This window comes from Morus notabilis, unplaced genomic scaffold (assembly GCF_000414095.1).
Source record: "Morus notabilis unplaced genomic scaffold, ASM41409v2 Scaffold784, whole genome shotgun sequence".
In the NCBI taxonomy this organism is placed as follows: domain Eukaryota; kingdom Viridiplantae; phylum Streptophyta; class Magnoliopsida; order Rosales; family Moraceae; genus Morus; species Morus notabilis.
Genome location: NW_010368042.1, coordinates 59,849 through 81,452, shown reverse-complemented (window position 1 = coordinate 81,452; position 21,604 = coordinate 59,849). Strand labels below are relative to the sequence as shown.

General features: G+C 33.9%; 3 protein-coding genes across 4 annotated transcripts; 2 read left to right on the top strand and 1 right to left on the bottom strand.

The window, feature by feature from the left end:
• Window positions 1-2,875: 2,875 nt before the first annotated feature.
• Window positions 2,876-5,298, bottom strand: LOC21394052 (transcription and mRNA export factor ENY2). The gene is made up of 5 exons (XM_024176061.1): window positions 5,219-5,298; window positions 4,956-5,043; window positions 4,742-4,836; window positions 4,018-4,094; window positions 2,876-3,316 (listed from the first exon to the last, which is right to left on the bottom strand). Coding segments are annotated over exons 1-5 (336 nt in total). The 5' UTR covers window positions 5,221-5,298; the 3' UTR covers window positions 2,876-3,242.
• Window positions 5,299-7,754: 2,456 nt separating this feature from the next.
• Window positions 7,755-12,716, top strand: LOC21394051 (protease HtpX homolog). Of its 2 annotated transcripts, XM_010114060.2 has the most exons (9): window positions 7,755-8,078; window positions 9,892-9,949; window positions 10,289-10,356; window positions 10,525-10,704; window positions 10,833-10,929; window positions 11,495-11,604; window positions 11,718-11,851; window positions 11,939-12,127; window positions 12,350-12,716. In XM_010114060.2, exons 1-8 carry the CDS (start codon window positions 7,857-7,859, stop codon window positions 12,072-12,074), a joined length of 1,005 nt encoding a protein of 334 aa, XP_010112362.1. In that variant the 5' UTR covers window positions 7,755-7,856; the 3' UTR covers window positions 12,075-12,127; window positions 12,350-12,716. The 2 variants fall into 2 exon arrangements, with proteins under 2 accessions (XP_010112362.1, XP_024031815.1); XM_024176047.1 differs by lacking the exons at window positions 11,939-12,127; window positions 12,350-12,716 and having other exon boundaries at window positions 11,716-11,798.
• Window positions 12,717-14,857: 2,141 nt separating this feature from the next.
• On the top strand, window positions 14,858-21,604 carry LOC21394050 (sulfite oxidase). The gene is made up of 13 exons (XM_010114059.2): window positions 14,858-15,088; window positions 15,226-15,369; window positions 15,657-15,772; window positions 15,873-15,935; window positions 16,409-16,445; window positions 16,565-16,646; window positions 17,274-17,392; window positions 17,497-17,592; window positions 17,995-18,105; window positions 18,201-18,302; window positions 18,644-18,691; window positions 19,284-19,499; window positions 21,225-21,604. Exons 2-13 carry the CDS (start codon window positions 15,295-15,297, stop codon window positions 21,339-21,341), a joined length of 1,182 nt encoding a protein of 393 aa, XP_010112361.1. The 5' UTR covers window positions 14,858-15,088; window positions 15,226-15,294; the 3' UTR covers window positions 21,342-21,604.

The window sequence follows — 21,604 nt, the reverse complement described above, 5'->3', positions numbered from 1 at the left end:
TCAAACGGCACCGTTTTGGAAGAGCTAGCAGGTTGGTCATGTGGCCAATAGTACTGTGGATCATAATAATGATCATATTGAGGAAACAACACAAGCTCATGATTATTGTTATAGTTATCACGATATTCAGATGACGTTTGGTAGGAGTTACCCATCATCGGTGACATGCTAGTACTACCAAATTGGTAATTACTGTGATGACCATGATGATCAATATCATAGTAGTACTTGTCGTGGGGTGTCATGCACATGATCATCATATTACTATTGTAACGATCCGTCCAGTGGTTGTTGGCGTCACTGATTCTGTTGTCCAAGTGAGTCATGAGGTCGAGGAGCTGAGTCAACGAGAATCCATCAATCCGGTTGTCCCATAACAAGTCAAATTGATCATAATCATGATGATCTTGATGATGATCAGTACTACCAGATTTGAGCATCATGATCTTCTTGATCTTGTTCTCCTCGGCGAGCTTCTTCGTATCGTGCTGGATTTTCTTGATCTTTTCTTTGAAGAAGTCGGCGATGTCTAGGTCCTTTTTGGAGACGGGGTTTTTAGCTTTGTAAGCCAAGTACTTTGCGATTATGCTCTCCACTTCATGAGGCTGCTCTGGCCAGGTGTGAATGGGCTCATAAACGGCCTGTTGATGATGATAATCATGACGATGATCATGCTGATGATGATAATGATGATCATCAGAGAGTTGGTTTGTAGTGTCGTAGATGATCACGCAGACTTTGACGTCGCAGAGAGTGCTGAGCTCGTAAGCCTTCTTGAGAAGGCCCTTCTTTCTCTTTGCAAAGGTTATCCTTCGAGCCCTCTCTTTTGGTATTAGTCTCAGTGGCAGTGTTCCACGCCCCATGATGATTTCTTGATCGATGAAATGGTACAAGTATTGTTTTTTTTATCTGTTCAGAGCTGACTTGTTAGAAAATAATATATATTTGTGTAGGCACATGCAAACACATCGTGTATACACACACACATTCAGACTTGTCATATAAACAAACATACATACATACACACACACACATATATATGTATGTATATATGTTTATATGAATATATCAGAAGATGATTTCTCATGATCGGTATATATTGAAAAGAAAAAGGCCAATTTAAGTATATATGCAGACATAAGTGTAAATCTATACGCATGCATGATAGTAAACAATGGATTCTTTTTGAGTCTTGGGTGCATCCACTAAGATAACCCCAGGGAAAAAAAAAAGACCAACTTTAACAGAGTAATAAATTCAAATATTCCGATTGAAAACGAAAACTATTAATTAAAGAGATAAATATATAGCTAGAAACACAGAAACTAGAAAGAGAAATTATACGGTTTAAAAAAAAAAGAAGACAAGACGTACGTCATTGAAATGAAAGCAGGCAGTACTATACATTTAATCAGCAGTAAGTTGCAATATACTGAGAAATTAATATATATATATTGATGGCGAAATTAAGGAATTAATACATGACATGTATTAGGAAGAGAAATATAATATAGTATGATTAGCCACTTAATAAAGAAAACAAAAATTAGGGAGAGGAATCACAGTTAAAAGATGAATTAGACGGTGAAGGAAAGCAAAGGCAGTGAAGAAGAAAATTTATATTGTTAATGGAAGAAAAGAAAGGAAAAAACCTAAATTCCTTAGACGTCCTCTTCTTTACCAGTAATGAGTACGGCTTCCGATTATACGCTGCTTATACCTAATATATATATATATATATATATATTGAAGGGGATCATACATTTATAATTATATCAATTCTTCTTGCGTGGAAGTCAATCTTAATTTCTTACAATTAGGGAAACAAAATCACAGTGATTGATTTGATTCTTTTATTCATAATGGCACATTAATTAACTTTCTCCAATGAGTCTCTCACGATCAATATGACCAATTGAAATCTTTTATTTTTTCAGCGAATAATATAGTAACTATGATTTCACCGTGATCACTTTCTTTTACTTTCCCTATTTCTTCGCTAATGAGACGATTGTCTTTTTATTTCCTTTTTTTTTAAAAAAAAAACTAATTTCATTAGGATAAAAAGTGTAAAAAATGCATAGGACATGTCATTTGTGACTTAGAAAAAAAAATTGTATGCGTATGATTTGTGGAAACAAATATTATTGAGATTAAAGATATAATTTAACCGTAATTTCACGTCAGAATACATAATGAGACAAAATACATCCGTCTCTACCGTAATTCCATATCAAAATACATAATAAGACAAAATACATCCGCCTCCATTACACTAAAAAGACATTAAAAACTCTGCCAAATGAAAAATAACGTAAGGAAAAATCTGAGAAAGCTAAAAAGATAAATAAACCTTTGCAAAAGTGACGAGCGTGAACGAAGAAATGATCGGCGTCGATCAGGAAGATAACGTACAGAGGAAATCAGCAGTCCCCAACAAAGAACTTGGAAAAGAGAACACACATAAACGAATGATTTCAAAAATGAAAGAAGAGGGAAAATTATAACACGTGAAAAAAAAAAATCAGAACAAAATAAACAATAATTGATTGCAAAAAATCAATTAAAGTTAAAAAAGGAAAGTAAATATCTAAATTAATAATTGATTACCCATTTTTTTCCGGCTACACCCCAAATTTTCTGAAACTAACGTTTAGTTCATGGATTAGAACTATGTGATTAAAACTATTTTCAATTTATGTGTATTTTTTATGAAAAAAAATACTATAACGAATCACGAACCATGATTCAAATCAGGGAATGAATTTAAGTACCAAACGTCCTCTAAATTTTGCCGCATTAGTTTGACTCTCAATTTTGAATTAGTGAGTAATAAATACAGGTACAACTTTCTCGCTTGCCACACCAACGAATGTAATTAAAAAAAAAAGACTTGTTTTCTTCAAAGACGGTCTGCATAAAATAACCATTTGACATCAACATATGAGACAAGTACAAAGTTACTAGAAAGAATTAGTTAAAATCTTTCTTTCTTCATGACATTATAAAATTACACGAGTTAAATATAATTCATGAGTCAATTTTCACAAACGTAAATGATTCTATTTCATGAAACATTTTCTCAAGCATGTCTCGGTGATAATTCCCTCCAAATAACAGCTGCACTCACCAGACAGACAAAGCAATGTAAGACACGTTTACAATGGGGGATCCATTCAGTGCTTTGTGACATTCCCGAAATTCCCATCTCCATTACCCACAAACCAAACCTTGATTTTGTATCAGGGAGCTGCTGAAACGAGAAATGTACGGATTCTTTGCAAAAGCTCGGCTTTTATGGAGTCCGGAATGGATGCTGTATATAGGCAATGATAAGACACTAACTTGTTAGTGTTGGAGTAAAATTATCGATGGCACACGTATTAACAGCTTAATAAGAGAAATTAGTAAACTAACAGTTAGAGACTGGAGTATGCATGGAAACTACACAAGTAAATGTTACTGATTATTTTACCAACTCGTTGATACCAATTCGCACAGCAGGTGTATTGTCATTTTTTTTTATTAGTAGATGCAACTCTTTTAATATTAATTGACGTGATAATTCTTCAACACTGCCAATATAAGAACAACACTCAGCATGAGATCGGTTAGTACTGAAAATGATAAATGTTGCAATCTGTTGCATAATTATAAATGAACTGGCAGCAGAATGCATGAAACAGAAGAGGGAGAGAAGAAAATCCAGTACTGAAGCTAATTTGACTATAGGATAATGAATCCATTTTATTATTCATTTCCTAAACAAAGTAACATGTTTAGTTATAGAGGGCACCAGACCACTATGGAAATTTTGATTTGTAAGTTGTAACGACCTTCTAAAGTTCTTAGGTTACCATTTGAGTATAATGCAATAAGATATTCAATTGCTAATTGTTTTCCCTTTATTTAGGCAAACATTGGCAGAAATAACAATAGGTAATAAATGTACGTAAAAAGTGTACTTACACAAGACATTATCCATGTAGAACTTAAAAAGAAAGTCATCAGTCTTACCTCTGCCCCTAGGAGTAATCACATGTATAAGGTCATCCACAGTAACATTATTGCTCCCTTTTTTCTTTACAAATTGCCTACAGTTAGAAGAAAAGAGTTAGATTAATCATAATATACTCGTAGTAAAATGATAAAACAAAACATTTGTTCATTTTACTTGCAAAATATTCAATGCGAAGAGAGGCAATGCACAAAATTAACATTGAAAAAAATAAAGGAATTTTCAACAATCCAATTTCTATCTCAAACTTACAATAACTTGGATCAAAATATCAGACAAAATTTTTGGAATTCAAAGACAAGTCACTTTATCATAATGCTAGAAAAACCAACTAACCTAGCATGTGAATTGTCATTCTTTCATAAGTAGGTATTCAAAAGATTATCACCGTAATTAACAATAAGATACTACATTTACTAATAAAAAGATGACAACCCAATGCCACGTAAGTTGACACAAAATTGGAGATTAGAGTTGTCCAAAACACTAGTCTTATGTACAAGTTTCTTGACATCAGGTTGGTTTTTCTAATTGTCACTATTTAATCAAAAGAAAAAAAAAACAAAAAAACAAAGGAAAGGAAACCATTGCATCGTAATCCTCATCTAATGAATCCAATTAAACAAAAAGTTGAACCACAATTAGTGACAACTATGGAGGCTTAAAAAAGATAATGAAAAAGAGAGGAAAAAAAACAAAAAACGAAAAAGATCATGAAAGGACCTGCAAAGAGCTTTCATTTCATCTTTCCAACCACACTCTATGAGCCTTTCCCTTAGAAGCTCCATTAATCGCTCCTTTTCGCCACTTTCTATCAACTGTACGAAAGCCCACAAGTCTGACTTCAATACAATAAAAAACAGGACATTTTTTTTCCTAAAAAAAAATAATCGAATTGATTGACAAAATTGAAAAAAGAACCAAAAAAAAAAAAAACCTTTATATTGACGAGTTCTTGAAGCGCGGGCTCTTTTTCAGGATTTTCCACAACATCCGGTGTTGGAGGACGATTCACCGATTTCCTCCTTCAAAAGATGGACATTTTTACGAAATCTTTAAGATTCCATAGCTATATTGTATAAAATAAAAATTCCCCAGGAGAGATATGCATTTTTAAAGAAAAGAATTGTTTTTTTTTTCTCTTGAAACAAACAAAGCTGATGAGAAAAATCTGTTAGCGAGGGCTTTTTGAGAACTTACATGGCGTATTTTGTATTTTTATTTATGAATGCTGATTACTGTGGTGAAGTTGAAGCTGAAGAAGACCCTGGTTTTCGTCCAATTGAGGATTCATCTCAGAAGTATAAAGAGCAGAGACCTAGGAAGAAGAAGCATAATACGTTTATGAACGACGTGTCGTTTAAGAAAAAGTAAATATTTTTGAGAAAACGAAATGTCGTTTTTTCCCTAACTAAAACCAACACTGACAAATATGAAATATATATGGGACACTAAGACATGTCGTTTATTTTGTCATGATAGATAAAAATGTCGTTTTGTGAAATAAGCCACATGCAATTACCTCCTAGAGCATTAGCGTTAGATATGTCTATAAGATGGAACTCAACTTATATTATGCTTCAACAATGCATCCCTTATAAGAATGCTATAACAAACTATATGTGTGTAAAATTAGGAGTATGACATATAGATGAATTTGATTGGCAAATTGCTGAAGTTTTGTATCAATTTTTAGGTAGGTTTCATGAAGTTACTCTAAAACTTAGTGAAACATACTACCCAACATCACCTTTAGCTTTAGGAGAACTTTTAAGAATTAGTATTTTATTTCACGTATATAGGGAGGACCCAATCTTAGGAGTTCCTGTTCAGTCTATGGAAAAAAAATTTAAAAAATATTGGTCTAAGTTGCCTTTGTTATATGGTTTAGGTACAATTTTTGATCCTAGATTAAAATTAGACGGATTAGAAAGTGGTTTAGAAAACTTAGGTGAATTTTTAGGCATCACTTGTACGGACCAATTTTCAATAATAAAGGCAAAAATATATGAGATCTATAGTAAATATGAGATTATGTTTAGAAGCACAAACTCTAGAGTACATGAACCGCAACAACAGGATGAAAACCCGCATTCATTCTTGAATGTTTTCGGGTTAAAGAAGAAGAAGAAGAAGACAACTCAAACGGAAGTTGTGAGTGGAAGTGGATCTTCATCAACAAGTGGCAGTGGCGGCAGCAGCTTCAACGAGCTTATGGCGTACCTCAGTGAAGGCTTAGTAGTCGGCAGTGCGGCAGAATCGTTTGACTTAGTTCAATGGTGGAAGGCACGGGTATTAACTTGGCCAATCCTAACTCGATTGGCAATGGATATATTTTCGATCCCAGTCTCCACTATTTCATCCGAACAAGCTTTCAGTACGACAGGAAGAATACTTGAGGAACGCCGGAATGCATTGCAAAGGGATATTGTTGAAGCCTTGGTTTGCATTAAGGATTGGGATCGGGCCGATCAACGTCTACAAGATACAATTTCACCGGTAAGCCAAGAATGGATCGATGAATTTAATCGATTAACATTTAATTTTGAAGATGATCCCTTAGCTTCAAATTAAATTGTAAATTTGTAATTTGTAAATATGTATTTACTTTTTACATTGTATTTGTAATTTAATAAACAATGTAAGTTTGTACAATTTGTAATTCGTCACAAAATGATTGCACTCTTTTTTCCTTGCCAAGTTTTTATCCCAATTGGGTTTTTCTTGGTAAGGTTTTTAATGAGGCAATCATGAATTACAAATTTAAAAATTAATAAAGAAATAATTTTTTTATATAGTTCGTGTGTTCATTTCAAATTTAATATATATATAAATATAATATATATATAAATTGTAATACTAATATATATATATATAAATAACTTAATATTAAAAAAAAAAGTTTAAAAAATTTGGACAATTCGGGCGGGCTCGGGCTGCCGAATACAAGCCCACGGCCCGTTCAAGGTGAAATTCGGGCTCGGGCGGGCGGCCCGAAAATCTCGGGCGGGTCGGGTTCGGGCTCGGGCAAATCCTGGACTTTTTGGGCGGTTGCAGGCGGCCGGTCCAAAGTTTCAGCACTACATGCAAACAAACATATCATTGGGTTCTGAGCTTCATTTTAGTTTTATTTTCCTGGGTTTCAACGACATTCGTTTTATTTAACAAATGCCATGTCGTTTGTCTCATAGGAAGGAGGGACACGGTTTATAACTCCATACGAAATCGGTAAATTTCTTCAAGGACAATTATTTTCCATGAAAGGCATTCGTTTATTTTATTTTATTTTTTATATTAATTTCCATTAAAAGAAATACATATGGTTTATATGAAATGAAAATTGAAACTCGTTATTTCATCGGGAAGGACTTTTTTGTCCACCTCCAGAAACGACATGTAATCTAATCCTTCACAAAAAACATCATGTTTACTATTTCCAAATAAACACCCTCTTTCTTTTTTCTTTTTTCTTTTTGTTTTCTTTTTTAGTAAACAACCGCCTTTTGCGAGTAAACGACATCTCAATTCCTTCGCGCGAAAAATAAAAAAATGAAAATAAAAAGAAGGATACATTTTAGATTTTCCAGATTTTTATTATTTTATTATTTATCTATTATTTATTATCATCGTCACACACAAGAAATGCAAGTCAGCCGTCAACTGAAAACGAAATGGCGCTAAATGGCCACCATAAGTACGGTTGTGGATACAAACGACAATACGAAAACACACAAAAAACACGACGAAAATCAAAAACCAAACCAACCAACGACCTTAACAAATATCTCTCCTTTTATCGCAACCAATCAAATATTTCCTTTCTCGTTCTTCTCCTTCAATGGCGTCCGTTTCTCTTCCTTCGTTCTTAAGCCCTTTGAACTCCAATACTCTCAGTTTTAGCTTCTCCGCTTCCTCTAAAACCAGGCTTCCTTCTTCTCCGATCGGATTCTGGACCATCAAATGGAAAAATCGGAGGACCAAAGGCGTCGTTTGCAGAGCTGCCTCTGTCGTATTTCGCGATCTCGACGCCGATGATTTTCGCCACCCTCTTGATAAACAGGTTTTGCTAACTCACATCTTTTATACATACAGATATCTATCATTACTAAGGGAGAATGAGTCTTAGCTTCCCGAAAGAAACGTTTAGGTCTGTTCATACCATCAATTTAAATTTTAATATAATAAAATTTTTTTAAATATAATTATATTTAATTTTTTTATAATAAAAAATTTTCATATAAAATTATATTTTAACTTAAATTAAAAATTTAAATTAACCAATAAAATATGTCTTTAATTAGTTTTTTCTTTTCCTTCCTTTCTTTGCGTCCATCAATTTTTTTTTCCTTTTCTTTTGTCAACTTCTTCTCCTTTGCAATTTTTTCTTTTTCTCTCGTCTAAAACTCACTATTTTTTAACAATTAAATTTAAAATTAACCATTATTTTAAAAGTACTCGTATTTATCTTCATACGATAAAATCCCAACTTATATAAAATGGGTCCAGTTAAATTATCAGTTTGTTAGTGAATGAATTTTATCCATGTAAAAATAACATTTTTATATCTTAAAAGATTTTTGACCCACAAAATGACTCTTTTTTATTTTATTTTTACTTTCTTCAATTGTGATCATTATAAATATATTATCTCTATTTCTCTGTTAAAATAAATTCTTTTCATACAAGTTTTGTTTATGTTTTTTAAAATCCTCTTTTCTCTCATTCTTTCCATTTTTTCTCGTTCTTATTTTGTTTGTTATTATTTATTCTTTTTTGACATGATTTGTCTCCCTTTCTCACTACTTATATAAAGCGAGTCTAATTAAATTGTCACTTTATTAGTGACTGAATTTTATTTATATGAGAATGAATAACATTTTTATTATCTTAAAAGATCAATGACCCACAAAGGACTCTTTTTTTCCCTCACTCTTATCTTATTACACATTCTTCCTTTTTTTGTTTTGTTTTGTTTTTGCTTTCTTCAATTGTGATCATCATAAATATATTATCTCCAATTTTTTTATTAAAATAAATTCTTTGATACACAACATTATTTATGTTTTTTAAAATCCCCTTTTCTCTCTCTCTCTTTTTATTTTTTTCTCGTTCTTATATTTTCATTATTATTTATTTTTTTGACACGACTTGTCTCCCTTTCTCTACTGAACGTGTCTCTGCCCACGTGTGAGATGCACATGCCATTCTTGGCCGTTTATCCTTATGATCATACGGCCTAAAAAATACAAAAATTTATTTTTATTATTATTTATTATATTTATTTATTTTGAACTGATTTACTTTTCAATTTTGTCCATTTTAATATCGATTTGCATTGATATTAATGCTACTCAGATAAAAATACTATAAATAATTTGAATAAAATTAAAATTATACAAATATACGCTAAAATAAAATAAAACCACACTGAATTAAGTAAAAATGATAGCAAACAAAACAAAATAAATCTAATTTAAAACACAACAAAATAAGTTAAATTTTCATAATTAAAATTTCACCACATATGTGGCATCTGTGAACTTCTCGGGCCAGATCAAATAGGCTTCATGTCACTTTACTTTAATGTGTTTTAACGCGTTTTGTACCAACACAACAAAAGAAGTTAAAACAATTTGTATAACTGCAAATTTAAATGAATCACGCACGCCTATGAGCGCATTAAAAACTAGTATAGATAGAAAGTGAGAAAGAAGAAGAAAGAAAGATTTCTTTTTTTTTTTTTTTTTTTCTCATCTCTAATTGTAGATAGAAATAAGCTTGAAGGGAGGAAAAAAGCATTCCTTTTTTTCTTTGTGTGTTACCTGATACATAGTTTTTTTTTTTAAATAACATTTTGCTTATTTTTAACGCAGAACACGCTGATTTTAAGGGCGATTCCGGGGTTAAACGAACTTGGAAAGGCTTTATTAGGTAGTGCAATAATTTCAATATCATCTATGTAATAGATCGGGTAGTTGCTAAAAAAAATATAGTTTTTAATGATATTAGATTATTATCACGTTACATTATCCAATTTCTATATGTAATGGGTAGCAACGTAACTGTTGAAGTCCATATTATATGAATTCCACGCAAAAGTATATCTAAACATGCTTTGTGGATTAATAATCTAAGTGCAAATTTTTCAGCAAAAAAAAAAAAAGAAAAGAAAAGAAAAAAAGTTGTAGTTTAACTTGCAGGTGCTTGGTTGTTTAATTGACTAAATTCTTTTGATGTCCATGCTGACATATTCTATTATACTTTTCACAGGATCTGTTACAGAACAAGTCATGCTTTTGGAGAACATAGGAACATCAGTACTTGTTTCCAGGAATCAGGTTATTTGATTGTAAGGAAGAATATGTTGTGTGTGTGTGTGTAAATTCTATGGGAAGAATATGTTCTTCAGTAGTTATTCTCATCACGGAAATGTTCATATTCTTATTATTCTATATCATTGCAGTCTCAGCTTACACTATTCTTTTGTGTTATTTTTCTCGTACCAGCTACCTGAACTAAATCAGTTAATGGTTGAAGCTGCTCAGATATTGAATATCGAGCCTCCAGATTTGTATGTTCGTCAAAGTCCCGTACCAAATGCATACACTCTAGCCATAGGTGGTAAAAAGCCATTTGTTGTAGTTCATACTAGCCTTGTGGAGCTTTTGACAAGAAAGGAGTTGCAGGTAATTAATTCATCTGTTAGAATCATATTTTTAATTTATTATCTCATCACTCAGTTACAAATTATCACTTCACTTCCTTTTCAAAATGGTGCCTGCTATTAACTTTCTGCTATCCATATTTGAAACAGGCTGTTTTGGCACATGAGTTGGGACATCTGAAGTGCGACCATGGTGTGTGGCTTACTTTTGCAAATATTCTCACCCTTGGAGCTTATACTGTGCCAGGTAGGTGTATTCCTAGGTTCCCTAGTTTTTGTTATGTTTATTCATTATTGGAACAGTTGACCTTGAACTTGGAGGGATATGGAGCCCCGCAACTTAAGTGTTTGCTAATGCCTCTAGATCGATAGGTTGCAAGGTGAACTAAATGACGTGATTATACCTTTGAGAGAAATATGTTGACATGTCTAGTTTCAATCTGTTAGGAACCTAATATTTAGAAGTCTTTTTCAATAGTCTTAATAGTAGTATAAATAGGAGGTTTAGTTGCTAGAGAGGTAGAGGAGGAGATTTGTAGAGAGTGTCTAGTGCTGTGCACTATCTTGGAGGTCGGGGGTCCTCAAAACCGCCCATCTATCCTGTAATTTTCCATTTTTAGTGTTGTTAATGAAGTTCAGATTTCCGGGTTCCTAACACAATCCAGATGATGCGGCTGCTTTGATGCTTGGCCTGAGAAGTTGTTATTAAGTGTCACTCAAAATGTCTCTAGTACTAGCTCTATGTTGTTTCGTCTATGACAGTTTTTGAATGCAATGGTTCCTTTTAAGAATACACAAGACTTTGTTAGCAGGGCTTGGTGGGTTGATTGCTCAGAGTTTAGAAGAGCAGTTATTCCGTTGGGTTCGAGCAGCAGAGCTAACTTGTGATCGTGCAGCTCTTCTTGTTGCCCAAGACCCTAAGGTATGCCGTATGCATACAATCACTGTAAACGGCATGTTTTATTATTACCTAGTTGTAGTATGGTCTTTTTTTTTCATATTTTCTGATAATTCATTGTAATGCTCCTACAAGAGGTGGTCATCTCTGTGCTGATGAAATTAGCTGGGGGCTGTCCGTCTATGGCCGACCAATTAAATGTAGATGCGTTTCTGGACCAAGCTCGTTCTTATGACAAAGCTTCATCAAGCCCGGTTGGCTGGTATATAAGGTAACTAACAATATTTGCATGCCAAAGGGTTTTTGGTCATTACCATCTTATATTCCCGGTCTGATTTGATTAATTCGTGCTGTTCAGGAATGCTCAAACAAGGCAACTTTCACACCCTTTGCCTGTTCTACGTGCTCGCGAGATTGATGAATGGTCTAGGAGTCAAGAGTACAGAAATCTCCTCAACCGTGCAATACAGGCTAGCGCTGTAAATATTTCATAGGAGAACGGAGATAGAGTAAAAAAAACACTAAAGCTTCTTGAAGAGTGGACATGGTAACTTTTTAAAACTATTTCCTTTCCTCTTTGTTGACAATTATGTGCCTCTCACAGCTATTCACCTTTGCCAATACTTCTTTAGTTTCTATTTTCAGAGAAAGAAATTAGTTTAGAGAGAGTGCTTATTCCGATCAAAGAGAGCACCAAAGATAAAAAGAGTATTTCTGTATTCATATTTCACTTATCATTTTGAATAATAAGTTTCCTTTTCTGTTTCAGTGTCAAATGATTCCAACCACAGAGAGCATCAAAAGTAAAATAGGGGAATTGCTACAAATTTATAGCTGCTGTCTAATCCCGATTCTTCTACCAGATTCTGCCGAATGATATATAATGGTCATACCATGTCAGTCTTTTGCACATATAGATGTTAGGATATGTATAGTCTTTTAAGACTAAAAAAACACAAATTTATACGGTTCTGATAGAATTATATTGTTGCAGTAGTGTTGATTGACAGATACAAATATATTAATCTAATTCTTTAGATTAAAAAAAAAGGTGCTTTGTGCAATTTATTTTGGCATATGGCATTCTTCATGACAAAGTTTGCGTGGATCAAAGTTTTGGAGGAAAAAGTGTGAATGAAATGACAATAATATATATGCCCATGGTTTTCTCTCAGGATGTTTTGTCCACGTAAACCAGTCAATAATAGGTGCCACTCTATTTATATGCTTTGTTTGTTATCTGCGATACTATTTGCGTTTACTTGAAGAAAGGAGCTCATAAATGCTTTAAAATCTGTTTCAATAAAAAGGCCATTGTATTATCAAACATTCAAATTCAACTCCCCCAAGGAGTAATCTGATGCCAGTATTATTAGAATAGAATGGCGATCAAATACAGAGAAACCAGAAACTTCCATTGCATGTATGATTTAGCTCCATGGGAAGCCCACAAAACTACATCATCAACCACTTGAATCTGATTGGAATTACACTTGAATCTGCCTTGAAAGTCAATAAGAGAATTTCTAGGCTGACCCTGTGCCAAGGCTCGGGTGAATAAAATTCTGAACTGTTGATCCTGCTTGAGCCTCTACTATGAAGTCTTCCACACACGAGTTGTTAGCATCTCCCAACATGATTCCAAGCTATAATTTGAGCCCGCTGCGAGCCTTGCTGCCATTTGTATGCCGGCTGAGACCCCAGAGATGATTTTGATTGTAGCATTGCCTTGCAGAACAAAGAAGTGGTTGGAGTCTATATACTTCACAGTTCCTAACACAGACCATTCCAGAACTGGGGATTGAACAGGGCTTGGAGCTGGATCAATCAAGATTCCTTCTGTAGAGTTGTTGATAAATTCTGGACCATATTCAAACTGTTAGGAATCTGGAAATCTGAACTTCATTAACAACACGAAAAATGGAAAATTACATGATGGATGGGCAGTTTCAAGGACCCCGACCTCTAAGATAGTGCACAACACTAGACACTCTTTACAACTCTCCTCCTCTCCCTCTCTAGCAACTAAACCCCCTACTTGTACCACTATGAAGACTATTGAAAAAGACTTCTAAATATTAGGTTCCTAACACAAACCCTCTGTTCAGCAATATTTTTTCTGCATTTCCAAGCCAATATTTTGATCTGAGTGAACCGAAACTAACACCAAATATTTTAGCAAAATCCAGTCTGAAATGATGGAATAACATACCATTGTATTGTGCTCGATTTTGGCACGCTTATGAGTAGAATATTGTCAATCACTGTCGAGCATATTGGGCTGGAATTGAACTCTGCTGTTTGGCTTTGAATCACAAGGTTAACTAGCTCTCCCTTATCCCAGCTTCCCAAGTAAATGACCATAGCTTTCTCAAGCCTCCTTTCTATAATGCCGCTTCGAGGAAAAGACCCCATCGCTATCTGGTGCTGACACTATCACATCACTAGACGAACAATTCTGTCCACCAGTGGAAATAGTGAAGCTGAGCACATAATGCATATAATCTGGATTGGAAATCTGGATTCTTCAGAAGATCTGCAATAATGTGGCCACTTGAGAAGACGTCTTACTTGAATTAGTAAGGGTCTGTTTAGTTCGCTGATTTGAGTTTTTAATTCAAGTTTATATGTAATTTTATGTGAGAATTTTTTATTGTAATAAAAAAATTAAATGTGACTGTTTCTGAGAGTTTTTTACTGTAACAAAACTCGAATAGGTGTAATGAATGGAGTCTTATTATATTATAACTTTGAAAATGGCTTTAGGACTCATATTAGGACACTTGAGGAGGTCCATTGTCCAACGTCCATGATGGGGTGGAGTAACATCTTGTTTATTTTAATATTTTAAGGCTTTACTTGCAATTAGATGCAAAAAATGGTATCTTGATCAATAAATATGATCACTTCTCTTATATATTATATTTTTATGCGTTAGTTTCCTTACATAGAAAAAATAATTCAGAGCGGTATTACACAAAAAAAAAAAAAAAAAAAAAACATGCTAATTCACGTCTAACCCAAGTTTTACTACCTGGGAACGCACTTGTTTGCAAGATTTAAGTTGATTAATCAACTTACTCATAAATAAAACGCTTACTTCCATATTTTTCAAATTTTACTCTCCTGCTAATTGCGTCCCTAAAATTGAGAGCATACGAGAACCACGAAAAGCTTTTTAGAGCAAAAGTTGACGACTTGACGTTGAGAAATCCACTCCAACAATGTTAGGACAGCTTATAGTGGGCAGCGTAAAATTCCAAGAAATGAGTGGGCTAGTGAAAATAACTCCCTCTTTCTTTACTCTGTCAGTTTGTGGAAAAAACAAAGAAAAAGAAATAATTAGATATGTTTTTGTGCACCACATTAAAAATTAAAAACAAATTAAAAAAGTAGGAAAAACGGGCGGCAGGGTAATAGCCCATAGTTTCGACCGCCCTCTTGAACCTAGACATTTATCAGTTTGTGATAATCAAGGACTGGACTGCTAAGTTCGGATTGAATTTAGGTTGTTTTGTTTTGTTTTGTTTTTCTTTCCCTCGAATTTTGGTTGGCTGTTTTTATTGATTCTCCATTTTCTGTTTTATTTCGTTTTCCTCATTTTAACTTCCTTACACTCTGTGTGTGTGTGTGTGTCGCATACAGGAAGGAAGCTTACAGAGATAGAGAGAAGTGTGGTCGGCGATCGAAGAGAGGAAGGTTCTAGAAATCAGAATGCCGGGCGTGAGAGGTCCCTCCGATTACTCCAAAGAACCACCTCGACATCCTTCCCTCTATATCAATTCCAAGGTCACCCTTTTCCCCTTCCCTTTCTTTTTCTGATTTGAATTTTCTTTGTTCTTCGGAGATTACCAGAATAGATGAAATCCTTTTTCTGTTATTGTTATAACTTTTTTTTGTTTTTTTTTTTACGATGATCGTCGCCGGTGATGATATATATATATATATATATATATATATATATAGCTTATGGAATGAGAGTGAAATAAACTGTCAATTTGAACGAAAAGAAAGAGTTTTTGATGTGCAAAATAAGTGTTTTTTTTTTTTTTAAATAGTTTTTGTTTGGGGTACAGGAACCGTTTAATGCAGAGCCACCGCGTTCGGCTTTGTTCCGGTCGTATGTGACTCCCGTGGATTTGTTCTACAAGAGAAATCACGGTCCAATTCCTATGGTTGATGACATTGAAAGGTTTTATCTTTTTCACCTATTTTTTTTCTTTTTTCAAATTGTTTGATGATTGATCGATTATACCTGATTTTGGAAACGCTTTTGAGTTTTTGACGAGCAGTTATTCTGTGTTGATATCTGGTTTGGTTGAGAAGCCCAAAAAGCTGTCCGTGAAGGATATCAGGTTAGAGTTTACAAATCTGTTCTTTCTTTATGCTTTATTGTAAATTACCAAGGATGAAAATATCAGTATTGATAGAAATCTTGAGGGCTTGAATTATAGAATTATCATTAAGCAATATCAATGTCCATGTAGATTACGTCAGTAAAATGTCAACATTCCATAGAAATATGTCTGTTTCCCTACGAATCTGTATCAAGTATCTATTTTTCCGACAATACCACGGAAATAATCGATGAAAGTTGTTGATATTTACTTTCTTGTAAATTACTCATGTTCATTTCACAACTCAAGTTATAACTTGAGTTATGACTTGAGTTGTGTATGTGAGAGAAAAGTATTGTAGCAAAAAAATTAAATTTGAATTTTTGTAAGAGAAAATACTGCAGCAATAAAACTTGAGTTGTGAAATGAACTAGGCAAATGTTACCTGAATAAAGAAATAAAGAATTTGACTTTATTTTATCTTATATCAGGATGCTTCCCAAGTATGAAGTCACCGCCACATTGCAGGTTTGTTCTTATGCACTTTGAGTATTGCCTTAGTTATGGTGTGTTGAGATCATTTCTTCTGTTCCTTTTCCCGAATACAATTATTGAGTGGCTGAATTGGGGTTTGTTTGGTTACACAGTGCGCAGGTAATAGAAGAACAGCTATGAGCAAAGCCAGAAAAGTGAGGGGAGTTGGTTGGGATGTCTCTGCTATCGGAAATGGTATGTCACTCGACCAATAATGCATTGACATCTTTCTATTATGTTCTGTGAGTATTTTCATTATAGTGGGTGTGGAGAACCAAATTTAAGGCTTTTGAATGAGTCGGGTGCATGCCAATGCTGCAAAATGGGTAATATTAGTACCTGAATACTACTTGATGTCTTATACTTCTTTGATCCATGGAAAAGGAAAGTTTCATTAAAAGAGAGATCTGTTGTGATGGAACTTTACCTATGCCTTTCTAACCAACTATTTTTGGCTGGAATTTCTATCAACCATTTGTTTTGATTTTGTCTTCTAGAGTTTCTATTATTTTATAAATTTGTGCCACGAGATTCAAACCTCATAGAACGAGGAGATGTTGCATGAAATATTGTTTTGGTTATGGGAATGCCAATACACATTTCCTAGTTGATCAAAGATTTAGTGATTTTTTTTTGCTGGTCAAAGATTTAGTGATTTACTATTGAGTATTTGTGCTTTCTGCGTCTTTATAGTGTGAATTTAAGCATATTAATAATTCGTTAATAGGGTTTTAAATTCATCTTATAACAAACAAAAGCTAGTGCAAGAAGATCTTTTAGCAAATAAATGTTAACTTTTATCATTCTTAAATCTGCTACCAGCTGTCTGGGGTGGTGCCAAATTGGCTGACGTTCTTGAACTTGTGGGAATACCTAAGTTGTCAAGTTCCAGTAAATCGGGAGGAAAACATGTGGAATTTATTAGTGTTGATAAGTGTAAGGTACAAATTTGGCCTTAAGTACCATTCTGATTCTTCTTATGTGTTCTTTCAATGTTTGAAGGATGGATTCTTACTATGTTTTCTATAATTGTCATCAAATATAGGAGGAAAATGGAGGACCTTATAAGGCATCTATTCCACTAATTCAGGCTACAAGCCCTGAAGCAGATGTACTGCTTGCTTACGAGATGAATGGAGAGGTAACTGAACATGCGCAACTTGAAAGAAAAATTCATGCTTGTCCTGTTTTAGAGTTACTAAGATTTAAGATGGATTTGAACTTCTCGATTATGTATTTAGAAGACACATATACTCGTTAACACACACATGCACACAATGCGCTTCAAGCTCAAGCTTTTGTGAGAATTTCTAATCAAACAAATTCGATTAGCTAAAGTCTCTAAATGATAAATGTGATCTGACTGACATTTGTACCTCACTTTAAGGGGCTAAACTTATCTCTGGAATTTTAATTTTAGTTTGGATTTAAATTTTTTTTACTGCACTAAATTACTAGCATCCTCTATTTCAGTTAGGATTTCGGAATATCATCTATTAGCACATTGTTCTCTTATTTGTTTGCTGTTTTTATCATGCCAAAGCCTCTTAATAGGGATCATGGATATCCGTTGCGTGTTGTTGTCCCCGGTGTTATTGGTGCACGCTCTGTTAAGTGGCTTGATTCTATAAATTTAATTGCAGAAGCGTGTCAGGTTAGTAGATTTTTCCTTCCCAAAATTTTGTTCTGTCATTTCTTTTTTCTCGTTGCACCATTTTAATGAGATTGAGTTTACCTTCAACCATGCAGGGTTTCTTTATGCAAAAAGACTACAAAATGTTTCCACCTTCTGTCAATTGGGATAACATTAATTGGTCTACCAGGAGGCCGCAAATGGATTTCCCTGTGCAGGTATCACCTATGGTAGTACTTGCTAGATCAGTTGATGTATATTTTTCTCAATATCATACATATATAAGTTTAGAAATTCTTCTTGGTTTCCTTTCTGCAAAAACCATAGATGCAAGATTTTCTTGGTCAAAAAAGAAAAATGCAAGTTAGATTATCAGTTAACTATTTCATTGGATATTTATTTATAGCCATGAATATCTTCGCTCAAGTTGTTATATTTAATCTGCATCTAAGGAACTTTTGATGGAAACATATAAAAATATAAAATTATTTATTGTTTAACAACTGCTAGTCTAATGGATCTTCTGAGTACCCTAATTAATGACTTTGCTGATTGACAGAGTGTAATTTGTTCTTTAGAGGATGCAAATGCAGTGAAGCCTGGAAAGGTTAGTTTAAGCTCATTTTAATGGTCTTTTTTTTTTTGTTTTTTTTTTTTTTTTTTTTTTTTTTTTTTTTCCTTCAATACATATAAGATTTTTATCTGGACATGATAGTTAGATTGTAAGCTTATTTTGGCATTGTCCCCCATTGGCTTATGACGTTATGTAAACTTGGCAAGGGGGGCAATTTGTATAGTAAAACTTTCTGCTCATTTATAGCATTTGTAGCATTGCAATCATCTCCGCTGTTATTTATTTTATTCTTATGTGTGTGATTTCCCACTAAATATTCCCCTGATGTCGTTGTCCTTATATACACAAGTATATAAAGAACATTGATGGTTCCCGCCACCACAACTCACATGTGATGGGTCTAACATGAATGTTGAACGCACGTAGGACACCCTACATAAGTTGTGGGGTGTTGAGCATCATTGATGCCCGATGGTATCGCTCTTATATGTATACATTTGTTGATCAACTCGAAGATGAGAGAGTTGATATGCTGACCCTGCACTGGAGGTGCTGGATGTGGACGGTTTGATGGTTTATTTGGTGTCTTAACCAGTCCCGTTCGAACATTCATTGTATGATGCAGGTAACAGTTAGTGGATATGCAGTATCAGGAGGTGGTCGTGGTATTGAAAGGGTAGATGTGTCTTTTGACGGTGGGAAAACCTGGGTGGAAGCCTCGAGATTCCAGAAGTTTGGCATCCCATATGTCGCCGATGATGAAAGCAGTGACAAATGGGCTTGGGTGCTTTTTGAAGCCACGGCTGATGTCCAACGCAGCACCGAGATTGTCGCAAAAGCAGTATGTCACTTTTCTCCTAAACTTTTTTTTTAAAAAAATTTTCTGGTATGCATTTTTATATTCTAATGAAGTTAGCACAAAATGAGATATAATCCTTTGAAATATATATAAAAAAAAAGTAGGATGCATAGCATATAAAACAGCCTACAATACATCACGAATGACGTTTTGGTAGCATATAAAATGTCAGTCTGTAGGTACAACATAATCCTTTAAAACAGTGAAACGGTAGATCTGAACCTGTCAACTGGGATGGTGTCTTTTTTACCAAAACAAACACTATTGCTTATGAAAAAAGTAAAAATTGTGAAGTTGGCAAGTGACAACAATTAAATTGTTTCACAAGCTGGGCTCGCATCATTTTTCAATGCTAAAATAGTAAAATAAGAGTTCTCCTTCGTCTGTGCAATGGTGGCCGTGGTTATCCACAAGTGAAAGAGATGTCCGTATGTTCAAAGCCTCACTCACTTGAAAACACTGGAATAATTTTTTAGGAATTGTCTCCAGCACTTGTTCATTTCCTCTTTAAAACATGTATATTTTTTTTAAAATGTGTATATTTTTTTTTAAAACATATATTTTTTTTATAGTAAAATATATAATATATACATATTTTAAGAGAAAATATACACATTTTAAAAAAAATATACATGTTTTAAAAAAAAATATACAAATGCCGCTCTACTCTGACACCAGATTGGAGACTTTACCTCTTTTTTATATTACATATATATATATATATATATATATAGATGTTTGTCTTTATGGATTGCTAATAATGTACTTTTGAATGTATCGTGTCAATGTCAGTGACAATTGCCTCCTATTTTTTCCCTTAAACCAAATAATCATCTGCTATTGATGTGTATCAACAAACAATTAAGAGCCTTTATTATCCTCAGTTTTCTCCACTTTAGGTGGTTAAGATTTGTCAGCTAGTGCTTGACAAAGAATCATCTCTCCCAGCCTCAGTATTGTCGTCCTACCTTTCCCGGCCCCAGTTTTGCTGTGTACTTTCTTATAGAGGTAGTCTTGTTGTGTACTTATTTCTCGGAGAAATTCTATTCTTGTTGTGGGGTATTCTAGTTAATACAGACAATTTTCCTATATATAAACGTACTTTGAACATAAAATCGTGTGGTAAGAAGGTGCACTACGCATCTCCTTGCAGTTTGTGACATAAATTAATATCTTCTCGTGGAGATCTTAGATAAGATAAGTCTATCTGTCAGGGAAATACTACTTGAACTAACCCCAAGATAGTAATTTATCATTTTTTTTAATTGAAAAGGATTCAAGATAGTAATTTATCATTTGTACCAAGACAGAATTTTATGATTTGTATAAGAGCAATCCACGTGTTTGAAGTTTGAAATCTCCTCTCCTTCTGGTCACCACACGTGCGTGGTTACTCACTAGAGTCCAACCATAAGGGTCATTTTCTATAACCTGCTACACTATTCATATGTCCGCTTTTGGACTAGCAAATTCTCCTTAAAAAAAAAAAAAAAGACTAGCACTCTTCTTTTTAGTATTGTAATATAATATATATGCATCGTCCTGTATATTAATATATGTGGTAGCATGAGAAAAGATTCACTTTCTAATATGCTGCCACATTTGTGGTGAAAATAAAATATAAATATATTAAATAGTTTTTTAAGTTGCTTGAAAACTAGCAGACTTGTTTACTAGCTCTTTTATTTATTTATTTATGTTTGGCAGGTGGATGTAGCAGCAAACGTCCAACCTGAGAATGTGGAAGACATTTGGAACTTGAGAGGGATACTCAACACTTCATGGCATAGGGTTCAAGTTCGAGTTGGTCACTCAAACATGTAGATCAAACTTAACAAACTTGAAAAGAGAAAATAAAAATAAAAATAAAAACAGTTTTGAACATGTGGAAAGTGTGGACATGGTTTTTGTATTGTATCTTCTCATTATGTGCATGTAGTTTGCTGGCAATATGGCCATCTGGGTTGGCTTATTGCATCAATCTCAAGTTCGGGCCAGACTTTTACTCATTTTGGTTTGAATAATCAATAAAGTTGTAGGGACGCGTCCAATTAATAATGCAATTCCTAACAGTCGGACAAGTTTTG